At 37.6% G+C, this 17,476-nt stretch overlaps 1 protein-coding gene and 1 non-coding gene across 4 annotated transcripts; one reads left to right on the plus strand and one right to left on the minus strand.

Annotated features, from left to right (window-relative positions):
- Positions 1 to 396: 396 nt before the first annotated feature.
- TRNAL-AAG (transfer RNA leucine (anticodon AAG)) lies at positions 397 to 478 on the minus strand. Its single transcript has one exon. It is a non-coding gene; the product is annotated as a tRNA-Leu (tRNA).
- A 2,866-nt stretch (positions 479 to 3,344) lies between these two features.
- On the plus strand, positions 3,345 to 16,013 carry LOC129260743 (aminoacyl tRNA synthase complex-interacting multifunctional protein 1-like). Of its 3 annotated transcripts, none has more exons than XM_064114492.1 (7): positions 3,345 to 3,677; positions 8,736 to 8,878; positions 9,188 to 9,289; positions 9,698 to 9,862; positions 10,456 to 10,661; positions 13,142 to 13,310; positions 13,702 to 16,013. In XM_064114492.1, exons 2-7 carry the CDS (start codon positions 8,770 to 8,772, stop codon positions 13,872 to 13,874), a joined length of 924 nt encoding a protein of 307 aa, XP_063970562.1. In that variant the 5' UTR covers positions 3,345 to 3,677; positions 8,736 to 8,769; the 3' UTR covers positions 13,875 to 16,013. The 3 variants fall into 3 exon arrangements, with proteins under 3 accessions (XP_063970562.1, XP_054754674.2, XP_063970563.1); XM_054898699.2 differs by lacking the exon at positions 3,345 to 3,677 and adding an exon at positions 3,708 to 3,866; XM_064114493.1 differs by lacking the exon at positions 3,345 to 3,677 and adding an exon at positions 3,803 to 3,881.
- Positions 16,014 to 17,476: the final 1,463 nt, after the last annotated feature.

The following is a 17,476-nucleotide window of genomic DNA, read 5'->3' on the forward strand; positions in this document are numbered from 1 at the left end:
TTTTCGGCATTTTGCTCAGTGAATTCTACTCTATTTATTAAGCTATACATACTTTCAGCCCGGACCATCCCTTTAATTATTTTGTGCAGTGATCAGACACAATGTTCATAACGCAAAACTGTTTTTGATCATGTTACATTAGAAACGTAAAAAAAATGGATTCATGGAATTTATGGGGGAGCTGCTCGCATAAAATATGACGTCATAAATTGAAAACTCTTATTCTTTGATGGATTCACCCATATTTTCTCTAATTTTCTACTTTTATTGAAACCAACTTAATATATGTCGAAAAATCCACATAGAGATTAGAGGCCCACAATAACTGTGAGAATTGAATTTCGGATAGATTTCGGCCAAAGTATCAATGGAGTAAAACAATTTAGAAAAAGTTAGTGGCAGCGGTGGGATTCGAACCCACGCCATCGAAATGACTGGTGCCTTAAACCAGCGCCTTAGACCGCTCGGCCACGCTACCTTGGTGACCGTGAGAGGGCTCCATAACAATTAGATCGAATTCGCACGGTGTGCTCATCGCATAGAGATACTACATTGTCACACACATGCACACAACATTGCCGTTTACACGGTATGAATAGACTATTGTTCCATATCAATGCATATCGCTTTGACGGTCCATGCTCCAGGGAGCTAAACCCAGGGGCGCGCCAGCTAATGGGAGGAGGGCAGTGACTTGTTGAGGGGCGGGGGAGAATGCCTCCCCCAAATTTTCAAGAGGGATTATAAAAAAAAAATGAAGAAACAAAAATAAACGACAAGGGTTGAAAATAATAATTTTATCATGTCAAAATGTGATTTTGGTTTATCAAATTAGATGCAAATTTTGCTTGCTCGCTGCTTTTTGGAAATTTCGACCCACGTGCTACATTAATTTGATACTAATGAAACAGACAGATCGTGCAATTATATTGATGTACAAAAATTCGTTTTTTTTTTCTTTTAATGACAGAAAAGAAAAAGATATGGTTATAAAAATGTCAAATTTCGGTCGCGGCATTCGCAACGAAATCGACTGCAACAGACCTATTAGAACGGAATAGCAATTGTCTCTCTGGATAGGGCCGCTGAACGGTTTTGAAGGGGGGGGTGTTCTAATAGTGGGCGTATATGGGCGGGGCTGAACATCCAAATCACGCCCCCCCGGCCCCCCCCCCCCCCCGCCAGCGCCACCAAGGCCCCTGTACGTAGAACCATTAAGTGCACATGATCCAATGAGACATTTCAAGCAAGGCATATCGATAGATAGATAGATAGATAGATAGATAGATAGATAGATAGGTATATAAGGTAGACAGATATATATATATATATATAGATAAGATAGATAGATAAATAAATAGATAGATAAAGAGAGAGAGGGATAGAGAGAGAGAGAGAAACTAAATACATTTGATAGCGTATTAAACTTTAGAAAAATCGAAATTTTATAAAGATACATAAACATTCACACGACGTGCGCATAACAATAAATCATTAATAATTATGAAAACAAAATTCATTCAAATGCATGCTTGGCTGGCCAGACACTTTTCCCATCTCAACTTTTCCATGGTTCCATTTTAAAGGTATTGGAAATCGTGGTTTCTCTTTATAATGGTTATACTATAACATCTAATCATGAATACACAATCTTGCATGTAAAAAAAATAAAATGTTAATATCAGAAATCCGTTTTTTTTTTCTTCAATAGTGTTGAACCATAGCTGTCTCGCTTTCTTTCTTAGTTATTTTTTTAAAACAAGATAGCCCCAATTATCAATTATTTTTCCTCAAAAGCTACATATAATTTTATTCTTTATAAGATAATTATATATTGCGAATGTAATATAGGTTATCGAAGTATCATATCTTGTATTTTTACATATCTTTTATCTTCAGAAAAATGCAGGGAAAATAATGTATTAAGATACAATTTTTATGTTTTAGAACCGTTTTATACAGTGCGTCCCACAAAAAACGAAACTGAGATTTATCGATGATTTATCATAACTTAATCACAAATCCAAAAGACAAGTGACTTAACATTGTAAAGCTTAGAATCTCCTCTTTCATCTGAAATTACTTAGATTATTCCTCATTCACGCATGAGTGGGCAAAAACAATTTGAAGAAAGGATACCAAAACTCATTTGGCGGGGGGGGGGGTATCTGAATTTCAAAAAGAAAATCACATTCCTAAAAAGTTCAATATCTGCTCTTTTATTTGATACCTTAATCACAGAAAATGGTCAAGAAGTAAAAAAGTTCTGTTCCCTCAGAACATGGACCTATTAGGTCCATGCTCAGAACAATGCTTGTATTTCCATAATTTCATTAAATAAACGTGTTTTCACCGGTTTCCCACAGAAGCTATCGCGCGGCTAAAGGACAAGTCCACCCCAACAAAAAGTTGATTTGAATAAAAAGAGAAAAATCCAACAAGCAAAACATTGAAAATTTCATCAAAATCGGATGTTAAATAAGAAAGTTATGACATTTTAAACTTTCGCTCAATTTCACAAATATTTATATGCACATCCTGGTCGGTATGCAAATGAGGGGACTGATGACATCACTCACTCACTGTTTCTTTTGTATTTTATTATGTGAAATATGGAATATTCTAATTTTCTCCTCATTGTCATGTGAAACAAAGTTTTATTCCTCCCTGAACATGTGGCATTACCATTGTTATCAGTGGCGTACCTATGTAGGATTTTCCACAGGGGGGGGGGGAGGGCAAATTTGTCTGCCAAAAAATTTGACAAGCAAAAAAAAAAAAAAGGTCTTCAACCACAAATAAAGGATTTCGTACCAGAAAAAAAATTTACAAGCAAAAAAATTAAAATTAAAATTAAAAAAAAGGCCTTCAACCACAACATAATAAAGGATTTCATACCAGAAAAAAACTTGACAAGCAAAAAAAAAAGGGTCTTCAAGACTCATCAGGGGGAGCAGAGATGTCCCTTGCATGGGTTATGACTCGTCAGGGGGGGGGGGGGACAGTCTGCCCCCTCTGCCCCCCGTAGGTACGCTCTAGTGATTGTTATAACATTTTATGGTTCAGTTAAGTTGGTCCTTGATGTCAAATCGGTTTAAATTGTAATATTGTATAATTCAAACAATAACAAGCAAAAGAAATAGTGGACATCATCGACTCTCTCATTTGCATACCACTGAGTTGTGCATATAACTGTTTTGTGAAAAATAAGCGAAACTTTAAAATGTCATAACTTTTTTATTTTACATCCGAATTTGATCAAATTTTCAGCATTATGCTTGTTTGATTATTCAATCAAAAATTTTCTGGGGTGGACTTGACCTTTAACAAAAGACTTAGGGCCTAATGCATGGCTGATCGTCAACAAAACGGAGTGTCGAGTGACTCGGGCGCTAGCCTATGAAACCTCTTCATTTAATTAAATTATTGAAATTCAAGCTTTATTTCAAATAAGCAGAACTTTGTTATTTCTTGACCCTTTTCTGTAATTGAGGTAAATTAAAGAGCGAATATTGAACTTTTTAATTATGTGGTTTTCTTTTTAAAACCCAGTAACGTACAGCACGCCAAATGACTTTTTGGTATCTCGTCTTCAAATTGTTTTTGCTCACTCATGCGTGAATGAGGAATAATCTAAGAAATTTCAGATGAAAGGGGAAATTCTAAGCTTTACAATGGTAGGTCACTTGTCTATTGTAATTGTAATTAAGTTATGATAAATAATCGATAAATCTCGGTTTCGTTTTTTTCTGGGACGCACTGTATATAATTATATTATTTTGCAATTGGACTTCATTCGGCTATGGTATTCCTGAGTTTTTCGGAAATAACTTCCTATTATATCTTCAGCTCAACCTCAACCTCATGTGAGTTGTCAAAATGTAAACTAATACCTTTCTGTATTTTCGGAATGGCGAAATTTTGATATTCATTTCACGATAAATGTATTGCTATTATGAGATGCTTATTTATTGAATGTATGGGCATAAAGTACTATTTATTCCATATCAATATTCGATTGGATTTTTAGGGTCTAGACCCAACTTACTTCGATTAAGACAGTCCCATGTGCAAGTTTTCGTGTTGTTAAATATCCGCTGGCGCTGACCTCCGAACAGCTACAGTACAGCGCGCGAGCGGCGAGGCGAGGCGAGGCGGAGCTGAAAGTGAAAGTGTCACTGAAACGAGAGGGAGAGAGAGCTAGCTAGTAGCGGCTTGACGTGGAAGCCCGGGGGGGGGGGCACTCAGTATATAATGCATAGTGCCTGGATATTAGACCAAAAGCTCTGTAATGTATTTTGGTTGTTCCGCTGAACTGCGTTGGCTCACTGAGTCACTCACCAATATGGGATTATAGTAAAATGTCAGAAATTGTTGAATAAATCCCCAGAAACGACGGTTATTCCTGTCTAAGTAAGTGGGTATGTGCCGCGGAGGGGACCCCCATTTTTACACCCAAATTTCCGTTCCAAGGAATAGCATTTTTGTCTTATTGAGACAAATAAAAAAGAAAGTCGCTCCAAAGCATAGCATTTTCTTCTTATCAAGAAAAAAGAAGAAAGAAATCCGCTCCAAAAAAAAGCTTCGCATATTTTTCGTTATGCCGTTCCGGCCGCATTGATCTGCTACGATGAGCCGCAATTTTGGTGAAAAGCGGACGCAAAGCGCTGTCCGACCACCCGGCGGGTGCACGCAGCACGTATGCCCGTTCCATAGGGATGAATACGCACTCACGCGAAGGGGACCCGTTCCAAGGACCCCCGTTTTCACAAACATTTGTAGTTCCGAAGCCCGTTCCGAGGACCCTCCTTTTTACAATAAGCCCGCTCCAAGGCCCCCGTTTTTTGTCTCACCCGCGGCACAGGCCTACTACTTTTTTGGTCGAGTTAAACCAAAACTCAAGCTCAAACTAAAGGTAACCCAGGGTAGCGATGCCAAACCAGCTGCGCGTGCGCGTTTGCATTGGTATGCTCTGCCCCCGTGTAAAACATGGTCTCAGAAAACTCTTTTCCAGTCTTTAAATATTCATTCAGTAACACTCTGACCCACAAAACTCTGCAGGTTATCAAATTAAAATACGAAATTCTCACTTTACATTCTGATTTGAGGTTAGAATCGCCAGATATTTTGCACTTGAAATGTGTCTTGAAACCTGCCTGATCGGACGATGCGCGCCACTGTTTGTGGCAATTTGAATCGTTAGCTTAGTACTTTTGCTCTGAAATTATGTCTAAAAAATCCAATTTTTTTTTGCATTTTGATATCATGATTTGTTGAGATTTTGTTGATATGGTGATTTGATGATGAAATGAATGTTTTGACCCCTTCATCCTACCCCTACACATGAAAAACTCCCAGCATCATAAGGTTCTTTGAATTCTAAGCTTTGTAATGATACCAAACTTGTTACCAATTAGCAAACCGCGAAATACCGCCAGTGGGAAAGACTGGGGCTTGCACTGTCCTCAATCTGGAAAATTTAGGGTCAATGTGGAGACTAGTCCGTTAAGTAGGGGACTAGGGGTGTTTGGTTTTTGGTGATTATGTAACAGATATGGATGGACCTTTCTTGCCCGTATAAACCCTGATTATGGCCCAAGGCCCCATCTTTTTTTTGCCTGATTTACTATGTCTAGATCTATGTTTACCACTTTACCCCTTCCATAATTTGCCCCAGGCCAGGCCCCTGCGTGGCCTTATGTTTACAACCCTCCCCCTCACTCATAATTGCCATTATTACTTGCCCCAACCCCATTTTTTTTTGGGGGGGCCCTATGTTACACGTACCCCAAACGGCCAAACCTTACTGGCCCTTGCCCCCGACCCAATTTTTTTTTTGGCTACCTGTACTTGTCCAACCTCTTCGGCCCCTGCCCCCCTCCCCATCCGACCCTAATTTTTTTGTTTCTAGCTATCCTTAAATTGTCCAACATTACTGGCCCCCACCCCCCCCTTCCGACCCCATTTTTTTTTTGTAGGTACCTTTAACTTGTCCAACCTTTAATTGGTCCCCACCCCTGCCCCCCCCCTTTTTAGCTACGTTGATCTGTGTCCAACCATACCAGCCCCTGGCCCCCCCCCCCCCCATCCCGACCCCATTTTTTTTTTTTTTTTAGCTACCTTGATCTGTGTCCAACCATACCGGCCCCTGCCCCACCCCCATCCCGACCCCATTTTTTTTTTTTTTTTTTTTTTTTTTTTTTTTTTTTAGCCACCTGTGTCCAACCTTACTGCCCCTGCCCATCCCGACCCCATTTTTTAATTATTTTTTTTAGCTACATTCAAGTCGTCTAACCTTACTGGCCCCTCACTCCCCCATCCTTACCCCCCTTTTTTTAAAAGCTATCTTTATTAAGCACCAAAAATAAACTGCCCTGCCAAATCCAAACACTTCTAAAGTCCCTTGTAAATCGTCTCTTAATTGATGTCATCGGAATTAAAAAAATTCCTATCTGAAGTTTGCAATATTAATCTTTTATATCATACTCATATTGACACTCCGTTGATAGGAATCATAATGCACATATGTTATCAGTTCAATCTTGAATTTGAATTTAAATTCAAATGACAATTTTGTGAAGAGTGTTTTTAGAAACATGAAATAATAAAATCACTTTGCACCTGTTGGATTAATTGTATTCCAGGATTTGGAAAGCTAGAAAGGCTATCTTAAAATATTTTCGATGTTGAATATACTTGTTTGGGAGGAAAAAATAGCAACAGAATACAGCCTTTCACAAGTGAACATTCGTCTTTGAAATGCAGATGATACGTGTGGTATACTATACCATTGACCAATTCATTGATCGGTGATCAGGCAGGTTTCTTGCATAATGATAGTAATCAATAATGGTATTTTATATCAAGAATATTAGCAGCATGAACTGAATTGTACAGAGCTTTTACATATAAACAAAAGAAAACATAACTGCATTTAATAGTACTTCATAAAAAACAATATTAAATTGCATTATACAAACATATACAAAGCATGAAGAAGCATAAATCTTGTGAGGGTAATAAGGGATGCAGCTGGGCAAGTGCATCTGCACTAGACTTGTTCATTACATATTCATCTCATTTGCATATTTACCATATTTTTGTAGAAGATAATATCCTATGAATTTGTTCTTGTGCAATTGAACATCATCATTGATGATACTTGTATTCAATTTATTTGTAATGAAATGCCCCATACACAAGAACAAACATCATTGTAACATATACAATATGTATACTATATTGCATTTGCATATGCATCTCATTTGCATATGCATTTAAATTTGCATATTTTAATACTTGTATTTTGTTTGAATAATATATTATAATACTAGTTTAATGAAGGAATGGGCCACTTGACATATTGTTGGCAGTTAATTACCTCATAGGCTACATGTAGTTTGAATAGAAATATTTTTAAAAAGTCAAAAAGGGGCCTAAGCTTTCGATCCTAGCAGAATCTTCGTCGGAGGCAAAATGACCTTTTTTTTAACATACATTTTTACAATGTGCGTATCATTGCATCATCATCACAACCTCATTTACATATAGGATCTATGGCATTTTAAATTTGCATATTGAATTATATGAAACACTGTTAGTGTTAAGTTTATATTGGTTTAATTAAAGAATGGGCCAATTGACATATTTAGGTGGTTAATTGCCTCAAAATCACTAGCATGGGTGAAATTAAAAAAAAGGCCAATGCACATTCCGCATGAGCGGCAGACGTTTTTAATGATATGCGCGCATATTTAATTAGATATTTGCCTAATTTGCATAAATTAAGAAAAAAAAACTTAGTCTTATTGCAAAGAGCAGGTCACAAGCTTCAAAATGAATGGTCACAACATATGTATACAGTAGATATTTTAAAATGATGTGGCATTGCTACCCAGGGAGCTCCGGCCCGCTTTGCGGGCCGGAGCCCAGGAGTCGACCGTGCAAAATGAGGGAGACACGGGACTGGGGTAGATTGGGGTCTCAATAGTAATCTTAATAAAATGTGGAAACAGAAATTATGCACTTACCACGATTATATGGATGAAGGTCTCCATGTATCGTGACACACAAATCCTTACATCGAGGCACAGACTGGAACCTCAAAAAAGCAAAATATTGCCTCGGTCTCGATCAGCCATTTTGTTTTGAATTTTGAAAGAAGGAGAGGTATCGCGACAGAACTTTTCGTTTTTTTTAGGTTCCAGTCTGTGCCTCGATGTCGGGATTTGTGTGTCATGATAGACCTTCATCCATATAATCGTGGTAAGTGCATAATTTCTGTTTCCACATTTTATTAAGATTACTATTGAGACCCTAATCTACCCCATTGTCTCCCTCGTTTTGCATGGTCGACTCCTTTGCTCCGACCCGGGAAGCGGGCTGGAGCTCCCTGGGTTAGCTCAAAGGGTGAGATAGTTATATCAGCTTGACGGAAAAATGCTATAGAATCAGTCAGTACCACATTAAACTCACATTTTTATGATAGGAATAACCGTCGTGATAACTTGGGGGAAATGTTTGATTTTTTGATACTGTGAAGAGGAAGGGATTATCATCATTCTTGAAGAGCAGATCCTAGAGCTATCATTTCAATGGGGAAAAATATTCATTAGTCTTAATGAATGTGACTAAAGTAAAAGCCTGGATGCTCAAGAGCCAAGCACACCAACCTAACCTTGTGAGATAAGTGGCCACGGAATTGTAACATTTCCCAATCACATTGTTTTTAATAGGTTTGTTGCTAGAAGCTTGGTTAGATCAGGAATAATGTCAGCTAGCAGTGCAGTAGTCCAGCGTCTTGAGCAACGTGCTCAGCTGGCAGATGAAATCATCTCTAGACTACAGCAACAGGTTGAACATCTTCGTAGGACAGTCGGTAAGTCTTAATTCTTTAACAATTAAAATAATAGCTTTCTGATCACCCTTTAGTACTCTTGGCACTTCAAGAAAGTCCAGTGTACACAAACAATAGAAGTAGAATGGAAATGAAAATTCTCCTGATAATAGTATACTATTAAATCATTATTGAGGAAGAACAAATACATTATCAGTTTAGAGTTGAATGTCACAAAGGTCATTATTTGAAAATTATGAATTTTAAGTGTGTACTGATCCGGCAACAGCGAAGGCAAGGCTGACTGTGCAGTTAAGAATCTATTTAGTTTCATATGGTTCTATTCTTCAGTTGGGCGTGAAGAGCAGAGAGTGGCTGAAGAGAATATATTGCTGAGACAAGAGGTAACTCAACTCAAGGCTAGGCTGATTGAAGCTGAAACAAGAAATGGAGGTTAGTTGATCAAAATCATGATAAATCTTTACCAGTGCATATCTAAATTATTTGAAATGTGTTAAGATCAACACCAGTCCTCATTAATTTTCAAATTTTACAGCCAGCAGTTCAGTACAAAAAACATACTTACACCTCATATTTCACTTTTTTCTGAATACATGTTAACAATATTCTTTCAACATTAAAAATGAAAAAAAAAAAATTTATTCTATTTTAGAGAATTTTGTTGTCATTAACTTGATTGAATCATGGATTTTATAAACTAATTCTGCCTCAGAATTGTATTAACAATTCTTCAGACTTTCATCCTTTTTTCAGTATATTTGTAACCCTTATTATGAAAAAACTTATAAATTAATTATTTTCAATGTTATCTGCATTTCTTGTCTCAATTTTGTATTCTAGTGAATCAGGTTCCTGTGCCCAACACAGGGTCTACATTAGCTGCTTCAGCTACCAAACCACCCCCTGCTTCAACAGCTACTGCCCCTTCCCAAGCTCCACCACAAGCTCAAACTAGTAAGAAACAAGAATCAACATCAGAGAATCAGAAGAAGAAAGAAAAGAAAGGTTAGTTCCCATACTTTGATATTTAATGAGATTACCATCTTGCACTTCTAGAAAGCAAAGTGGAATTAAGTAAGGAAATTCAATGAGTAGAGGTGTTTTTAGGCGTTTTTCACCTGGAATACAAGATGAAATTACAGCTTAAGTCTTAGAAAACCTGTTCTGTCCTTAAATCAAATTGATATGGTTAGCTAATCTTGGTTGATCCACAAACTGAAAACTAGGCCTGAGTCGTGGAAATTTAAAGTAAAGTGATGCACCCTGGAGATACATGGCTGGAAGATTGTATAAAATCAGAGCATGATAAACAGGATACTTGTATACACACTTGGTGGAGATTTTTTTTACCTGATTGCTAAGAAAGCATGATTGCTCATAAGCAAGCAACCAGAGGACCAACGGCTTAAGGTCCTCTCCGAAGGACCTGGTAATGATGATTAAAGGACACAAGCAAACACCAAGTAGGAATCGAACCCAGGTCACACCGGAATCCGAAATCCCTGCTGTATTGCTATTGAATACATCCTTTATTACCTATTTCATTATACAAAATACAGATGATTTGAAATTGAATTTGATTACATGCCTTCATACAGAAAAACCCAAGAAAGAGCCAAAGAAAGCAGATGACCAAGCCGCCGCTGAGGTTGATTTCAGTAACCTTGACCTACGGATCGGTAAGATCATCAATGTCAAGAAACATCCTGATGCTGATTCTCTCTATGTGGAGGAAGTGGAGCTTGGTGAACCTCAAACCAGGACTGTGGTTTCTGGATTGGTCAAGCACATTCCAATTGAAGAGGTCAGTCAATTAAAACATATATATATATTAAATTGGTACATTGCCAATTCGTCTAATGTCAACTGGTCCACTCATCACATGGTCTCCCTTCATTTAGTCTTATGCCTTTCCGTCCATCAACATTTCGTCTAACAGACATGTAGTTCAATAATCACTTTGTCTAATCGCCAGTGTTTCTATGACTGAATATTTTGTGTCATACCCATTTCCTTTTCATTCATTTCACCCAATTGACACTTAATCTAATTAGACCAAATGGAATATGGACTAAGTGGCTATTGGACCAACTGGTTATTAAATGAAGTGATGAGTGGACGAAATAGTAATTCGACCATGTGGATAGTGGACGAACTGATGGTATACCAAATGATAAAAGAATTGATAATTGGACAAATTGAAAATAGACCATTGAATTATATTCATTCTGGATGACAAATGAGAAATGATTTGCATCTTGGTCCTATACTGAAAATGCACCTGAACCAATGTCATGTCTTGATGCACAGAAGAAATGATACTTGAGGAAACAGGAGGACTTTCATAAACCAACATTCTTTACAATGCATTTCAATTGGCTAGTTATCATTAATGAAAATTGAGAAAACCTTAAAAATTCTTGTATAAAAGTAAACAAAAACTTGAGGAAAGAAACATATTATAATGTAGTTTTTCAACCGTATGGAGTCGTTTTGTCACAAAATTGATGCCATTTGAAAGCTGAGTATAAGCTCTTTCATAATCGCTAGAGGGTATTCATTTGTCTCGCAATCTACTATGGTCAACAAGGAAATTCGTGATCACTCTCGCAAAAAGTGTTCACTGGCTTTCTAGGAAATTCGTGATCACTCTCGCAAAAAGTGTTCACTAGCTTACAAGTTCACGAGCTTTCGAGTGCCGCTGCAACTCTTTATCAAGTGACGAAAATTATCTGATGACGTACTCTATTTATACTAATCTCCAGGACCGTACGCACGAACGCGAGAACAATAGGTGGGCATTGATCCGTTGCGTCGGATGCGGTGCGGCCGGTAATCCGTATATGCAAATAAGCCGGGGGTATATGCAAATACGCCGTGGGTCAGCAATATGCAAATTAGACAAAATTGGCGGGCTCGCTAGTTTCCCGTGGGCGGGGGCTGACTAGCTGAGCGGTCCCTCGTTCGGGGCCGGGAACGATCGGGTCGGCGTGCACTGCCAGGTAAGGGGGTATTGTGCTGTCGGATGGTTTGCATCCAGAAGTCGGGGATGTCGATCCCGCTGTCTCTGTTGAAGTTGTTAGGACAAAGACGTATACTAATAGCCTCCTTAATCCTGCGTGTATACCAATGTCTCTCTTTGGCAATGCAATGTACACCCTCCCAATCTGGGTGGTGTTGCTTCTCGCAAGCATGTTCTGCCACCGCGGATGTGTCGGTTCGCTGTAACCGAACCCACGGCGTATTTGCATATACCCCCGGCTTATTTGCATATACGGATTACCGGCCGCACCGCATCAGACGCAACGGATCAATGCCCACCTATTGTTCTCGCGTTCGTGCGTACGGTCCTGGAGATAAGTATAAATAGAGTACGTCATCAGATAATTTTCGTCACTTGATAAAGAGTTGCAGCGGCACTCGAAAGCTCGTGAACTTGTAAGCTAGTGAACACTTTTTGCGAGAGTGATCACAAATTTCCTAGAAAGCCAGTGAACACTTTTTGCGAGAGTGATCACGAATTTCCTTGTTGACCATAGTAGATTGCGAGACAAATGAATACCCTCTAGCGATTATTTCAATCCGCAATAATGAACCTATTTAGTAAGCTCTTTCATGTTCGATAGTATGAGTTTGTAGTTTTATGTACGCACTTAAATTTGGGAAACTGCATTTGATAATGAAAAATGAGAGTGGTAGAAGGATGACAAAACTACATTACATGAGATTTTATGGGATTATGGTAAAGCTAGTATTAAACATGAATAATTTGGGTGTTCAAGGGGCTTGAACTTTGAATTTGCTCTAATTTTACAGCTAGATATGACATGTTTAACAATAAAACTCTATATTGAGTTATTGATTAAAATTGATTTAAAAAAAATTATTTTGGATGTTTGAAATCTACATAGATTTGAATATCAAGTTTAAAATTTCCTTGAAATAAATCCCTTTGAGTTATAGATCATTTTTCGACAATATAGTAAAAAAGTTTATGGTATATAGGCAATGAGAAAAATTATGAATGTTCAAAATAAAGTATACTGGTGTCCCTCGAAAGTCAAATATTTTCACTATAAGATGTTGGCAGTTCATCCTACCTCATTTTTAATGCAATTTTTTAACTCCTCAGAAAATCTCCTTTCTGAGGAAAAAAGGTATAATTTTGTATGGATTCAGTAAATTTTAGTGGCGTAACACAAATGGGGCAAGTTCAAAACATGTGTTCTTATATCTAAGTTGTTTTAGGACTGTAATGCTATAATTGTAACCTTTGACCCCTAGATGCAAGATCGTACGGTGATCCTGTGCTGTAATCTGAAGCCAGCCAAGATGAGGGGCATCCTCAGCCAAGCAATGGTCATGTGTGCTTCATCACCAGACAAAGTGGAAATACTTGCCCCGCCCTCAGATGCCGTACCAGGGGATAGAGTAGGATGTGAAGGCTATGAAAGTAAGTAGTAGTAAATTTATCTGCCCCACCCCTACCTAAGTTCTTACCCCACCCTCCCATGCCATGCAAGGTGATAGAGTAGGCTGTGATGGATATGAATGTGGGCTATAGTAAATTAATTTGCCCCAACCCACATAAATCCTTACCCAACCCTCAGAGCATGATGTGATCTTTACAATGTATCATTACCTTTTTCATTGAATGATTTCTCAATCAATGGTAATACATATATTCATCCTGATTGCAAGACTGATAAATGAAAGCTTTTTCTTTTTCTCCCATGCAGTGGGTGAAAGGTTCCCAGTTCAGTTGATCCCTAAGAGGAAGATCTTTGAAGGTGTTCAGCCTTATCTCAACTAATAAATGCTTTCTTGCTTTTCCTTTCATGCAGTGAGTGGAAGTTTCCCAGTCCAGATGAACCCCAAGAAAAAGATCTTTGAACGTATTCAGCCTGATCTGAAGACTAATGATAAGCTACAAGCAACATACAAGGGATCCCTATGGAAGGTAGAAGGCAAAGGTTATATCATCTCATCTACCATGGCTAATTCTGGTATCAAATAATGCGCAACAAATATTCTTATCTTAAACCTTTTTGATAAATCTTCCGAGTTTATTACATTGCCTCTCAAAGCATAATTAGTCTGTCATTCATTTCACACACAATGTTTCAAAAGGTTATGCAATAGTAATACACTGAGAATATTACAGCATTGTAATTGACATTTGACATATGTAAACCTTTGTGAATGTATTAAGGCATTCTTAAGATTTTAAACAAATTAACCTAGAGAAGACTACCCCCTCCCAGATATTTTTCAAAATCAATTTGTGACCCGAGAAGCCCTCACTGCAAAGTTTCTATGACTTTTTCTTATCTGTGTCTTGCACATTTAGAAATAAATATGTGTCTACCTACCAGACCTCATGGGGGGATCAACCCCTACCTAACCCTGTCTCTTTTTAGGCATCAAAATAACCCTTTTTCCTGTTTTGGAGAGGGGTAATCATCTTCTTTTATCTTTAGGGGTATCTTTAGAAGTAATATGATTCCAATAAAGTTTTAATACTACTCCACTTTTGTATTCTTTTCATCTTCTATTAATTTCAGGGGAAATGTTTTAAATAGCCATAAATGGTAGTGAATATCATTATAAGAACATTCTGGATTCTGGATGATTGATACAGCATGTCTATCACAAACAAGTAACTATCAAGTACTATCATTGTATGAAAGTATACAAAATGTTTGTAAGGCTTTTGGTTTTTAATGAAGATGTATTCAATGGCAAAAAATTATGATGCATGATGTTGGTTAGAAAACCTTGAATATCAGTACAGTTCTATCATGGTACAATAATTGAAAGTGAAAGAAAAAATGCTTCTGATGGAATAAGAAGTTTACTGCATCTTTTCCTGGTGTATGATAAATAATATATTAAATTCTTAAAATAATTGACTGATTTACCTTATAACAAATAAAAGAAGTTTGATGTACACTTTACTTATTTGTTCCATGACATTTGCTCCACTGTAAATTCCACACGCTAATCAAAGGACCAACTTCAACCCTGGGTTTAACACTATACCCCATCCTTAAAGGACAAGTCCACCCCAACAAAAAGTTGATTTGAATAAAAAGAGACCAATCCAACAAGTAAAACACTGAAATCTTCATCAAAATCGGATTTAAAATAAGAAAGTTATGACATTTTAAAATATACGCACATCCTGGTTGGTATGCAAATGAGGAGACTGATGACGTCATCCACTTACTATTTCTTTTGTATTCTATTACATGAACTATGAAATATTCTAATTTTCTCCTCATTGTCAAGTGAAACAACGCGTGATTCCTCCATGAATATGTGGAACTAGCATTTCTTAAAACTATATGATTCAGTCAAGTGGGTCCCTATTGTCAAACCTGTAAAAAATGAAATATTGTATAATTCAAACAATAAAAAAACAAAAAAAATAGTGAGTGACGGACATCATTGACCGTCTCATTTGCATGTCACTGAGTTGTGCATATCACTGTTTGTGAAAAATAAGTGAAACTTTAAAATGTCATAACTTTTTTATTTTACGTCCGATTTTGATGAAATTTTCAGCGTTATGCTAGTTTGATTTTCTCTATTCATTCAAATCAACATTTTTATGGGGTGGACTTGACCTTTAACCTAAACCTAAAGTAAGCCCGGAGCAATTGTCGCAGGAGCAAATGTTGTGTGACCTACTTATCAGTTGTGAGTAGCCATCAGGTCACGCATTATGTGGGACTGAGCAGTGGCAGGATCAATGGTGTATGAAGACTAACAATAAGTTGCTCATAGAAATATTATTAGAAATCTGTTTCTGGTGATATATTGAATGTGCAGATAAAATCATTTTAACTGTTCATAAAAATAGTATTTTATGAAATTTGTTATGGTGGAGTTGCTTACATGTGACATCACAAAATTAAAACTCTGAAAATCAATAAATCTGTTATTCTTTGATTTATTTTTTGCCTAATCTTCATTGATTTGTTTCTCTCAATTTTCTGCTTTTATGACAACCATCTTGTCAGGATGATATATCCCTCTAATGGAGCAACATCAAATAACTGTTTCATAAATTGAATTTAAGAAAGAAATCAGTGTAAAATGATAAATGGTATTATAAGTAAAATATGCAAAAATACAAACTATCACAATGTTACACATGTACTTTGAAAACTTGTGTTATGTAATATAGTTTTCATTAAGAAAGAAGGAATTGACTGATTGATTGATTGATTGATTGATTGGTTGATTGATTGGTTGATTGATTGATTGAGAGAGAGAGAGAGAGAGAGAATGAGAGGTGGAGCATGACGGGAGTAGGGCATAAAGAATGATAGAGACAGACTCTTAAGAAAGTGATAGAATAGGAAGACAGAGTGTGTGAGGGGGGGGGTGTGTTTGTGTGAGAGAGGGGGAGGGGGAGTATGAAGGGAGTAGGGATGAGAAAATGATAATGATAATAATAACGTTTTATTTACCCAGGATAGCCACTTCAATCTTAAGACTGCTCTTCCAGCGGGCCCTGCATAACATGATAGAGACAGACTCTTAAGAAAGTGATAGAATAGAAAGACAGAGTGTGTGGGGGTGTGTGTGTTTGTGAGAGGGGAAGCTTGGGAATGAAGGGAGGGGAAATGGTGTGGGGTCAGACATGAAGAAAGACAGATTAGTAAAAAGACAGATTGAGAAAGAGACCCAAATACAGATCAGAGACAGAGGTAGCAGGTGAGAGGGCATAACAAGAAATGGAGACAGAGCAGAAAAAAATAAATGGAGATAATAATAATAATAATAGCTGGATTAATAAAGCGCTTTTTGCCAGAGGATACAAAGCGCTGCTTTTATTACCCCGGCTTTAGCTTGAGCTACCATCACCGGCGCTCAGTGCATGCAAGGAATTTCTCCTGCCGGGTACCCATTCACCTCACCTGGGTCGAGTGCAGCACAGTGTGGATAAATTTCTTGCTGAAGGAAAACACCTTTTAGAAGTAACACCAGATAGAAGTAAGAGAGAGACAGTGGGAGAAATTGATAGGAAGGGGGGGGGGGGATGGAGTCTTAGATTGAATAAAAGAAGGGAAGAAAACTATCATCACCACCTTAGCGAATGGCCATTCTCGTGATTGTCATCATCTACATCAATATCATCTACTGTATCATCAATTATCTTGATCATCATCACCACCATCATCATCGACATCATCACCGCCACCATCATCTTCGTCATCATCATAGTCAGATCATGGGGGCCTGCCCCGCCCCCCCCCCCCCTATCAGCGGAGCAAGAAAAAGGGGGAAAGAAAGAAAAAAAAGGAAAAGAGGGGAAAAGAGAGGAGAAAAAAAGGAGAGAAAAAAAAAGAGGAGGAAGACGAGTGAATAAAAAATGGTGAGGGGAAGACTTGGAAATAATCTTTCATGTCCCTACAAAAAACATTTTGCTCGCCGTTTGCGCTCGCATTGCATGTACACATCTTGCTCAATAGGCTGATATGGAGCTTAAAATATCAAGTATTGAACTCAATATACAAAACATATTTCAGTTCGGACATCGAGCTCTCAATTATTTGTTTGATTTACAAATTGATTTTCAAAAAGTGCTCTGTAAAATGCCGTTTAATT

The sequence above is a fragment of the Lytechinus pictus genome, unplaced genomic scaffold, assembly GCF_037042905.1.
Source record: "Lytechinus pictus isolate F3 Inbred unplaced genomic scaffold, Lp3.0 scaffold_19, whole genome shotgun sequence".
Classification (NCBI taxonomy): domain Eukaryota; kingdom Metazoa; phylum Echinodermata; class Echinoidea; order Temnopleuroida; family Toxopneustidae; genus Lytechinus; species Lytechinus pictus.

Coding starts and splice junctions, on each gene's coding strand:
- LOC129260743 (XM_054898699.2), top strand. Junction 8,879..9,187: donor ACATCTTCGTAGGACAGTCG/GTAAGTCTTAAT, acceptor TCTATTCTTCAG/TTGGGCGTGAAGAGCAGAGA. Junction 13,311..13,701: donor AGGATGTGAAGGCTATGAAA/GTAAGTAGTAGT, acceptor CCTTTCATGCAG/TGAGTGGAAGTTTCCCAGTC.